Source organism: Strigops habroptila, chromosome 3, assembly GCF_004027225.2.
Source record: "Strigops habroptila isolate Jane chromosome 3, bStrHab1.2.pri, whole genome shotgun sequence".
NCBI lineage: Eukaryota > Metazoa > Chordata > Aves > Psittaciformes > Psittacidae > Strigops > Strigops habroptila.
In genome coordinates, this window is record NC_044279.2 from 71393917 (window position 1) to 71406257 (window position 12341).

General features: G+C 34.1%; 1 protein-coding gene across 1 annotated transcript in view; it reads left to right on the top strand.

The window, feature by feature from the left end:
- PARPBP (PARP1 binding protein) overlaps positions 1 to 12121 on the top strand; it is a 50207-nt gene extending 38086 nt beyond the window's left edge. Inside the window, 3 exon segments of the mRNA XM_030479811.1 lie at positions 9862 to 10012; positions 10659 to 10989; positions 11661 to 12121. Coding sequence (XP_030335671.1) covers positions 9862 to 10012; positions 10659 to 10989; positions 11661 to 11673 — 495 coding nt within the window. The 3' untranslated portion in view covers positions 11674 to 12121.
- The last annotated feature ends 220 nt before the right edge of the window (positions 12122 to 12341 follow it).

The window sequence follows — 12341 nt, forward strand, 5'->3', positions numbered from 1 at the left end:
TGTGTAGGAATTGCGATGCAACTATAGGTGTACTGAAATAATAATGCTAAAATGAAAAGTGTTACATTTTAGCTGAGTGAGAATTTTAACCCATAGCTAAAGAAATGTAATTGTGATTAAACTGTGGTAATTAGCTCAACTGCTGTACTATGAATGGAAATATCTAAAACGTAAGAAGAGAGGGGCTTTAAACTTAAAAGTACTTCCTAATGAAAATCTCTTACTGGAGATGTGCTGAATTAATCTGTAGCTCTTCGTTTAACCATCTGTGTGTTTCAGGACTATAGGAATAAAACTGAAGCTATGTGAAAATAGAGAGAAAATGCAGCACAGGCACCTAATTTCAGTTCTGATAACATAGGTGTTCTAAAAGCATAATAATGTCTTTTTCATTGCATTTGGGGGAGGATTCTTTTTATTTGAAACATTCTTAGGACATTCCCATAAAATGGCTTTGAGAACAATAAAATAAAGTTGCTAATGTTTGCTATTTTATAGATGGAATGGAACATTAGGAGGGTTGGTATTGTGAATGACACTATTCAAAAGAACAACTTCAGTGTTTCTGAAAATTGAAGTCTTCCAGTGTACAGCATTTTACATAGCCTTTTTTCCTTAAAATTGTCAGACTTGAACATTGGGACTATGGAAAGAGGCAGAACTTGTATCTTCCACAGCATTTCAACAGATTGCTAAATAAAAGTGACCTAATATTTTTTACATTAGTCCTGGCAAGAGGTAAAAACACAAATGTAATTAGTATATAAGGAAGAAAACAGAGGTGCTTTAAGCCATCAGAATCAGTTCCAGAACAACACAATGGAAAATTTCTTTCTGCCACTGGACATGAGAATTTTAACATATTACATGTTTGAGAAGTAGTTATTAAAGGAAGTAAAATGACAAGTGCTGTCAGTATTTTCAGCATTGTTTTAAATATACTCTAACTTGATTCTGAATGCTTTTTTTGGAGTGGGAGTGGGGTGGATGATGGGTGTTTTGGATACATACACTAATTATGGTGAAATGCAGCTTAAAACTCAGGAAAATTATGAAAGATTGAAGATGATAAAGGATCTTCATTACATTAATTTTATGATGAACAGCATATTTAAATGGCAGCTTTACTCATCAAATAGCAAAAAATGTGATTTGCTGTTTGCATAATAGATTGAAATAGTTTTCTTATCTAAATAGAGGTTTTATAATTGGATTCATGAACAGCTGTGTTCAGTATCAAATTACAAAAATTATTGCCTAGAAGTAATTACCTGTCACATTTGAGACCTTTACTGCAAAACTTATACGTTTTTTGGCAGAAACTGCCAGGAGGAGCTGTGCTTTAATGCCAATCACTTCTGAAGCAGCTCAAACCCCTTGATACTTTGAAGTACCCTCTCCTGAGACAGTCTGTGCCAAAGATGCATGGAGCCCCTGGACCAGTCGCAATGGGGTGCTTTTGCCACTTCCTCCCAGTCAGGCTGATTTCAGCCTCCATTATTAAGATTACTTGATGCCACTGCAAAACAAAAACCTTAGCCCAGGCTCCCCAGCCAATATCACTAAAACAGCAAATATTGGCTGTTTTGGCAGAAACTGCCAAAAATAGGAATCTTGAGACTGATTAATGTTATGAAACTATTTTAACTTTTTCTGGGAAATGCTTTTTTGCTAATCAAGAATACCAGATTAGCTACCGTAATTTCTGTGCAAATAGTAGTTCTTTCAGAGGTCTCTGACTAATTGAATGAGTTCTACTTCAGGAGCAGGATTTGTATGCCAAAGGGTCATCTTGACGCTCTCCTGTGCTGCTTTTGTAATGCCTGACTCTAAGTTTTGTGACTCCTATGATCCTTGTTAATACAATACAAGAATCTGTCTTTTTCTGCAGGACTCTTGTCCTAGTCTTGCTTTACCATGATTGACAAAATAAAATATACTTGTGGCAAAATAGAATGAAACATCTAATGTTTTTAACCAATAATTTTTGATATCTTTCAATCAAATTCTAGGACTGATTTTGATGCTCATCAGGTGCCTAAGCTAGTTGAAAATATAAATGACCTTTTATCTTATGACAAAAGAGAACAGCAGGTCTTAAGTCTGTGCCTCACACTTCTGAAATTTCTTTGGCATCTTAGAAGACTGTAAACTTGCTTATAGTCTTAGCTTTTGTAAATAAAATCTGTGATGGTGGACTCTCTTCCCCTACTTTAGCAATATGAACGGTAACGTGTGATTAACATGTTAAAATGAATGGCTGCTTTGGGCTATACAACTTGTATCTTAGAGCAACACTGTGGCTGCTATACTGCCTGTAGCAATCACATCAGTCTTCTTTATGGCTTTCTCCAAGTACCAGAGAGACAAAGTACAGCATGAAACTGAAGCCAAATATCTCAAGATGTTTTTCCATTTAAAAAAGTGAAAATAAAAGTCATGCAGTTCAGAGTGTAATTTTTCGTCAGTTACATATCAGCATAGAGTCTTCTTACTCAAGATATTTCGGTGTTTCACTTGAAGTTTGTAATTCTCTTTTTCTGTGTATCAGCCAAACAATACCATCTAAACTACACTATATTCCTATGAAATCTAGAATTATTCTTCTGGCATTCCTATGTTCACTTTAGACTTGTTTCTCCTTTCAGTCAACTAAAATTGCTGTTGCCAAACAACTAATGGCTTGTAACTAAAACTCAGGTAGTTCTCTGTCATTTATCCTTGATCTCCATTTTCTTACATAATATCCTGCTTGTTTTCTTGAAACAGTCATCTTGTAATTTTGTCTTTTTCTGTTTTTATTTCTGCCTTTCTAACAATTTCTACAGACTTTCTGTTGCATGTTTCTACTCCTTCCTTTTCTTCTTTTTTCTATGAAGATTTTATAGGGAGGACCCTGTCTTTCTCTTCTCTTTCAGTACATTTTTTTTGTGGATGAGTACGTTTACAAATAGAATTTAAGCTATCATCTTTGTATGAACAGTTCACAGATCTACACTTGACCTAAGTATTTTCTTTGTAAACACTGACATCTTTTGTTACTTCTATACCATTCTGCCAATACCCAGCTGTTGATCTTGAAGTATGTCTATCTTTCCTGGTATATTTAACATTGAGGATGGTATCCTACTTGTTACTTTTTAAGTCCATAATATCTCTGGAATATATTCTTCTCTATCTGTATGTCCACTCAACTATAACTTATGAAATATTCATTTAGCTTTTTGATGTGCTGCTATGTATTTTTCTTGGACTTCATAGCTGCAGCTTTGTCCTGTCTTTCTTCACTTGAGATTGCTGTAAAAAAAGTTATCGAAGTGGTTAGACACTAGATGCCATTCTTCTGTTTACATCTCAGTCTGCCCCTTTACATTATAGTGCATAGAAACTACTTGTTTTAACCTGTGCCAACCCGTTGGTTATTATTGATTTGCTGTTTAGAGATATCTGTCCTTGCTTACATTCAGCCTACAATACCAATCTTCATTGTTCCTTTGCTAAGTTTCAGACTAGCTCTTTCAGCTGCCTGTTTTGTACTGTTTCTTATGGCTGAAGAGATTTCCTATAGGTATCTGCAGAACTCATTACCCTCCTTTAAAACCTTTTTCAGTACCTTTAAATCAACCTCTCCCCAAAACCTAGCAGTGCTTTGTGTTGAGATGGATGCCCATTATAATGACTAATTTCAGTTCCTTTCTCCGTGAATCCATATATTTCTTGTCTTCGATTGTAATTTCTCTTGGTAGAAATAAATCTTGTTCTGTCTTGACTGTGCAGCGCATAGCACAATGAATTCCTTGTCCATGACCATAGATCTCAAGTGCTGGATTAATATTTATCACCTTCTTATACCGAATATCAGTCTTCATTATTATTAATACAACCATCTTACAGGTTACTTGTAAAATTCACAGTTGTAAACTTGTTATGCATAATGCCCTCATTTTAACAATCGACTCAGAAGGGATACCATGGGGTTTTCTTTAATAAAACAATAGCAACATGATGTTTCTTCTCAATGTCACTGATTATTCTGAGGCGTTTCTTATGCAGTGTGTGTGATAATAGCATTAGTTCTATAAAATTGTCCTAAGGACCTTTTTAGCGTGCTGCCTCTGACAGGTGGTTAGAGGTTAGTCTGTAGTACAGATTTGTGATGTCTCATTAGAACTTGTGCCATGAAAGTCTCATTTTCCATGACATTTGATAGGGGAAGAAAAACATGGTAGTGATGATTAGTTTGTATGCTTAGTCCCATCAAGATGTGTGTGTTGAATATAGAAGTTCAGGAAAATCTAGAAAATGAAAGGAGAAACACTTTCCACTCCCCCTCACCCAAAAAAAAAAAAAAAAAAATAAAAGGAAGGGGGAGAGGGAAGGGAGGAAGTAGAGGAGAGAAAAAATCATTATGCCCTCTCCTTCCTTAAGAGGAACTGATCTCTCAACTTCTGAAGAATTATGTGGAGGAGTGGAGATTGGTAATATTTAGACCTAGAGCACAACATCATGTGTATGTGTTTAGTATCTAAAAATATGGAGACTGGATAAAGTTAACGAGTAGCTATGCACTGGAATTGGTGTTTAAAAATAAAATAAATCTGTGGGTATTTCCATTGTGCCAAAACAAATTCCTGGCAACAGTGAAAGACAAAGAAATATTTTTGTCTTTCAATCCTCATTAAATATTGGAAGAGATGCAGAAAGATCACCTAACTATAATGGCATTTGTTAGAAGGCGAAGCTGTAGCTCTTATCCCTCGAGAAGAAAGAAGTCTGGGGAACTAGCATGTTGCATTTTTTAATTCCCTCTAGCAGAAGCAGGTAAGAGTAATAATGAGAAACTCAATCTTCCTTTGAGAGACAGTTAAGAGTTTCAAGTTTGTTATCTATTGTTTAAGTGAAGTGTCTTCTGGTGAATGCTGTTTTGTGGAAGGACTCTTTAATTCAGAAAGGTCTATAGAAAGTCTATTGAATTATGTCTCTTGTTGTTAGTTGCCCTTATCACTCCTTTCTGCTTTATAAAAATATATAGAAAGTTTAATTATACAGGAGAGGTATTTTATCTAACAAAGGTTTATCTAACCTTATGTCTGCTTCTTCAAATCATACTTCCATTTATCTGAAATAGGTAGATACCCTATTGTTTGACTCCTTATTTTGTTGATTTCGATCGGGTTATGTAAGTCCTGTTTATTGGTGAGAGGAGGGGAAAGAAGGGCTGTTAGATCAACTGCCTTGTTTAGGTTAAAGAGTAACTTAAGACAACAAAAATGTTACATAATAAGATTTTCATCTTTCTTCTGCATCAGAAAAGATTAATTACACTTTTAAGGTGTATGTACTGTTCCTGAACTAATGGGATTGGGTGAAACTGAACTTTAGGAGTTAAGAAGGAAGCAACAAAAACTATTAGGATATGAGCATGCAATATATGAGAGAGTAACAGATTTATTTTTTTTTTAAACCTAGGATTGTTTTGGCCTTTTGATACCTTGTTTTAGAAATCCTGCTGCATTGTTAACACATTTACCCTGAAACAGCTGCCAGGACTTTCAGTAGTTTGGCATGTGTTTTTCTTAATGTAACTGGAGACAACCTTTCCTATATGAGGCACTATTTCCCTCCAATTGGGAACATAACCATAGTTGTAGTTTTGAAAAGAATTTATGGCTTAAGAACTCTAACAAATCTTGGCATGCTTGAAGTTCATTGTAATTTTACTGTGTATAGAAATCCTTCCAAGGAAAAAGCTCCACAAAGCAAAAAATCCCTGTCTGCCTTTCTCATGTGACTTGTTCATGCCTATATAAAATGGCTTAATATCTAGCTTCATGCACTGCTGTTATTTTTCATTGCTTAGTTCTCCAAATGCTGTTACTTGAGAGAATTGTTTTGCCTATTTGTGATTCCAATACAAATAAACCGTGACTTGGAAAGCTAACACCAGGAAGTTATCAAGAGGTTTCTGTATGCCCACTATAATTGTGAACAGAAAACTCATGGTATTAGAGAAAACAATCTTTCTCAGGTAGCAGTCTCATCTATTGTAGCAAGAAATATTTATTTCTAAGTGGAATGTAATTATGGAGAATACTAAGCTGACTTGCAGCTTCAATGTGTATGGAGTATGCTAAGAATGAGTGTATGGAGGAAAGTGTAGGAGAGGAGAAAAAGGTTGTGTTCAGCACAAAATCTGAGGTAAGACTTTATTATTAGTTTCAGTTGATAAACTACACTTGTGTAGAAAATACCATTTTGTTTCTACAAGACTGCTAAACTACTTTCCTAGTATCCATAGCTGTGAGTTCTGAATACTTTTGAAACCCAATAATGAGGTGATTTGAGGCTAAATGTTCTCAAAACAGTCATAGGTTAATTTGGGATAGCAAAGGCTGGTACAATGTCATGCTAAAAAAATGTGATAGTTTCAGTACAATAAAAGCTTGCTATTACCTGAGCTATTCAGGACACTTTTCATGTTTGGATAACATGATGCCTTGGTTTGGCAATGATACTTCCCATTTATTCTTTCCTTTGCATTCCCTTTCTTTCAATTTTCTCTTTCAACTTACCTTTTTTTTTCCTCTAAAAGGACAAGGGTAAGAAAAGATATTTTTTCTTTTTATCTTTTTTCCCCTTCCAAATAGCGCTTTAATTGTTTGGCTAGAAAATAAAAACATGTGTTTGTTGTTACTGATGTAGGTTTTCAAATTCTATTATGCCATTCCAGTGCATAAAAACCAAATCTCAACATTCTTAGTGACTCAATATTGGCAGTACTGTCTGTATGCAGATGCTGAAAGGAGATCTGGAACAGATTATCAGCTAACTTTTAGAAATAAATAGAGCATGCACCATGAATATTTCACATAAAAGTGAATGTTTATATCTTGAACAACTGAAAAACTTCTCTAGATATAGAAATCAAAGTGGGAGAATATCCTGCTTCCTTTACTCATTAGGACTACTAATTGACCTACATGCACTAAAACAGTCTTAAATTCTAACAATTCCAGCCGAACAGCGATAACTGCGAACCCCTTTTTCTGAAATGCAGCAGAATTTCTTTTTTTGTATAGTTATAAAGGCAACATCCCAGTTGCTTGTGAAGAGGAGAGGGGATACTAAGTCTGAGTTTTGCCATTTGTGTGCATTTGCATGCCATTTATGTGCATTTACATCCCATTTGTGTGCAACTACTTGATTAGCAACCTGAGCTCTCAATGTATTTTTGCTCTCCCAGAGCTGTAGGTCATTAGGCTGGTTCCCTCAAAGCAGTGGGTTTCAGGGAATTTAATGTAAAAGAACTCTGATTTCTAAGAGCTATTTCAGGCTGTCGACAGGCTTCTTTATGTGTGCTTCAATAACGTTTTAAGTTGTTCTTTTTTCCTTAAAAACGTTCCAGTGAAGCTCTACTTCTAAATTCAGCACTGGACTTGTGCTCTTTTGTTCTGCCTTCAGTCCATTAAAATTTACTTATTGCTACCTCATTCAGTGTAATACAGTTGTTTTTATGACAGAATATCCATTCCTAGACTACTTGGGAAGTGTGACTGCTTCAACAAATTTAGTCTTGCACTCTTGATTTATATATACCCTGTAGATTAGTATTAGCATCAGCTGAAACAGTCATATATTGGTAAAGCTTTGTCTGCTGTTTGCAAATGATTAAATGGTATGTGATGCAATATGGAGTGAAGTTTGGAGGCCTATTTCAAGCTTCACTGAAGTTGAAATGGACAGATGGGTTTGTGCAGCAAGTGTTTCAGTATTTGAGCTTGACTTCTGTCCTTTTACTCTGTTTTTTTTAATCCCTGCAAAATGAATTAGTGAAGCACTAGATAGGTGGTAAAAGGAAACCCTAATGTTCCAAAAGGTAACTGGATTTATTGTTGGTTATAGAAGGGTAACTATCAGGCTTTCTTGCTCAAGTTTGATGTTTTGTGACGTGTTTCTTATAGCTTCATCAACTCAGCACGAATTTTAGTTTATTTGCCTCTTGCAATCTGAATATGTGTTAGAACTCTGTGCAAGTTACTGTTGCATATTTTTTAATGTGTGACATTTGCTGAACAACATATAAGAATTGAGAGAATTTTAAAGATTGACATGAAGTGTTTAAGAAACAGCAAGTACAGAAGAATATTTTGCATTAGTATTACAATAACGTTAAGCTTAAAGAAGATGTAAGCCCTCTATATTCTGAATATTGTAGTCATACAATTAGATATTAATTAAGTTTAAACTATGTTAGAGTTACATTTTTAATTATTTCACATTCTTAAGCTTATTCTGGGTGTAGATTCTCCATCCTTCAAAACACTTTCTGAAAAGACTATAAAGTTAATGGCATACGCTTAATGACTCAGTGAGCTAAAGCGTAAACTTGGAGCACTTGTAAATGGCTATGTATATTGTCTTACCTTAAGGTAAATGTTTTAAGTACAGAGTAGATTAACACCTAAATACTAGAATTGTTGAGAGTCGGGCTGGCTACTTCCCCCCCCCCCGTTAAATCCACCTTTCTTTCTCAGTCTGTTATCTGGCATAGGTAAATTGCGGTTTGGGAGTGATGAACAACTGGGAAAATTGGGTCTGTAACTCTTGAAGGGAATACTGAGTTTTAAAGTAAAAATATATATGCACAGGCTTATTAAGTCAGAAAGAACTGTTTCTGTAAACTTATGGGATTTTTTTCCCCCCAGAAAAGTCTAGGTATGTTCATCTGACCAACTGCAGCTATCACAAAGAGATAATTGGGTTGCATCTCGGTGATAAAACCCTAGTCTGTTAGCTTAGCTTATATGCATGGAAACAGTATTGATGAAAGTGGCATAAATTATGACTGAATTTTGTGGATGAAGGCCTCTGTGAAAGCAGGTTTCTGGGAACATATTCTTTTCTTTCTGTCTAAAACTGAGATTTTGTGTTGGAGGAAAAATATTTCTATAAGGGTCAAACCCAAACACAAAGATTTTAACATGCATTTGCTAAGAAGAAAAGTAGACTTGCATAATACAAGCTTTTTAATAAGAAGTGAGTTGATTTGCCTGTGCTATGAGACTAGGTTTCAAGCTTCCAAAACTAGGAGGTGGAGATGAGCATGCGGAATCAAATACAATATTGTTCTTTAATACTGTAGATCTATGGCAACTTACAGTAGATTGGAATGTATTGACGAATGTGGAGTTAGACATTGGGATTCAACAAAGAAATGTCTATTTCATGAGTAAATGGGAAATTTGTAATTTGCCAAAAAAGATCAGAAATAATACTTTAGATTCCAGTTTTTAGGTATAAGTATACTGAAGCTTAGTTTATATTATCTGTCATTCCTTCTCAGTATTTCTATTATGCTTTCCTCTGTTTGAATTGGTGAAGTGGTGAAACTCATCCTATACTTCACATTTCTGAACTGACAGCTCAAAGATGATGACCTGTAGAATTATGAGAATCAACTGTAGCTGCAACAGCTATTCAAAATGGTAGTCTGCAGTCCATCAAATGCAGGGGCTAACTAATTTTTAAAGCTTTAACCTAAGTTTTCCTGTCAACGTGTAGCTTTCTGTAAGAGATTAAAGAAGTTTTTAAAATTATTTTAGGACTTTAATAGAATAATTTACTAGTAGTATTGAAACCCTGTGCGCTTTGTAAGTTAATACTTCACAAATATTTTTTATGTGAGCATACTCATTTTTTCTGGCAGGGTGTTTTTTTTTTTGTTTGGGTGTTTGTTGGTTTTTTTTGTGATCTAAAAGCTTTCATGACAGAAGAATATGGAAACATTATATTACTATTTTTGCAGGTGTTGTCTTTTACTTTTGTAAAGAATTAAAGCTAGTACCAAATTGTTATTTGCAGATGAAGCAATCTTCAATCAAATCTCAGTTTGCATGTACATATAAAAGTGAGTTCAGTGAAATAAATTGTCGGCATTTCCTCAGCAGTAGCCAAATTCCAATGTGCACAAATCCTGCACCAAAGCAACAATTAAAAGCTGGATATGTCACAGGTAAGCTGTGGCAGGACTGAATAAGTAAATATGATAGCTAATATTTTAAATGTTAATCAAACAGGACTTTAGTAAAGAGCAAGTATAAATGTTTTCAAGAAAAAAGACTGTCATTGCTCTGTGTATGCTATATCAGTTAAATGTCTTTGCATTAAAATTGTAATACTAATGCTTTGAAAATATAAATCTGCTTGAAAAATATGTATTGCTGTCTTGAGGTAAAAAAAAAGATACATTTTATGCACATTATGTAATGTTTCTTCTTTTTTACAAAAGTAAGATAAGTGAAATTTGTATTTTTGCCATTAAAAAAGGGAAAAATTACTTTTACTCCACTATAAGTCATATCATATATATGATTTATTTCTGGGCCCTTTAAGCATCTTTTTCAGTATCTTAAAGTTATAAATCTATTTTCCTAAGTTAGTTGCTGTTACATGTTTTTGAGTAATGTAATTTTAAATTGGCAATGCACTTATGAACACATAGCAAATGTAACTGCAATAAGCAGCATAGTTTTGTTTTACTGATAATGCACTAGTTTTTTTAAAAAAATTGTATGACAGTCCTCTGATAGAAAAAGGATGAATAATCCCAGGTAACTTTTTATTTCTTCACATATGTTTTTGATATTCTTACATGACAGAAGGTATGAATTCATGTCTTGATGTACCAGTGCTTGGAACTATTTCTGAAAATGTTCACCAGACTAGAAGTTATACAGAAATGGGAAAGCTCAGTTGTCAGCCAAGAAACAAGAACTCCAAGAATGAACAGATGGATTTGAATAATGACAAAGTAATCTGTGATAAGGAAAGTGAACCATCTTTGCAAAAAATTACTAAAAGATCTAAGACTTCAAACAGTCCTCAGAAGGAATTGGACAGCAAAATTGCTGGAAAAAGAAAACACAGCAAAACTGCAACCAAGAATAAGTTGATTGCTGGTCAGGCAAAATTATCTCACTTTTTTCGACTGTAAGTTTTTGCTTTGACATACATGGTACGTTGACTGGTTCAGAAGATGTAAAATTTTGTGAAAATAAGGTGAAATTTATTATTGCTTCCTTTCATACTCAAATAAGTGGAAGTATCTTGCGTGTAATATTAGACAAATACAGGTCTGGATTATGCAGAAGTATTTTATTTTTTGATAACAATACATCATTAGTAATTACAGCCATGTTCTTTTTCGGTAATGAATTATGTTTCCCACTACAATGTGATGGGAATATATTTTTTGATGCATACATATAGCGACACTGAAACACAGTAACTTCAAATTACATTAAGTTCATAATAAAATGTTTGATCTTCAAAGGAGGTGATGTAGATCAGTAGTTTTCAGATTTGCCAACAAGGTCGATAGACTCTTCCCAGCATACACCTGAGCACTATAAGGGGAAAAAAAAATAGCTAACAGATTAAATCATGAAAGAAATAGAAATCTTTATGACCTATGGAAATACTAATTCAATAAATTTAACAGATGCGTCCTCCCTTGTATACTGAATCACAATAGACATGGAGTTTCTAAATGAACCTTTATCAAATTGCTATATAGACATTGCATTATACTTTACCAGAATGAAATAATTTCTATGTAAAAATAGAAATATACTTGCCGTCAAAATCTCTTCTTCCTATAGGGAATTTAGCTGAATTTTCTTCGTCTGCAGTCTCTCTTTCATGTATTGATTCAATATTTCGAATTTCAGTGTCAGCTGGAAAAAGCATGGTTCTCTTCAGTGCAAGATAAGGTAGTTGCTTTTTACCCACGTTGATTGGCATAACATGATTTAAGAAATCATGTCTGGAACCTGTGTCCTGTTTTAAGGAAAAACAAGAGTAGCAGTTTAATTCAGTTGTGTTCACTTCTTATATTCCAGTTTTTATACTTAGCAGTGCAAGTATTTTATCTTTCAAGTTGATATTTTAAAAGTAATGACCTGCATTACATCTCTGGCTGAAATGGTTTTATGGTAAAGATCATGATAAAATAATGAGTCTTATATTTTGTGAAGTTAAAAACCTGTTGCTTCATATAGGGACATGCTGAATCACACAAATATAGGCTTTTTCCCCCCTTGTTTTCGCTACATAGAGTTCTGTAAAAATCAAATTTCTTCTATTCAACTGTCCAAGGCACACATTTAAAAGTCTTGGAATTAGATACTTACACTTAAAAGTTCATTCTTGATTATAGTATGCTAAACTGATATTTTTGTATATTCACCAGATTATTGCTTTAATTTATATTTGTTTTTTAAAGGACTATACAGAGAATTTCCATTTTACGATTAACCCAAAACATAAAACTGAAAACTCAC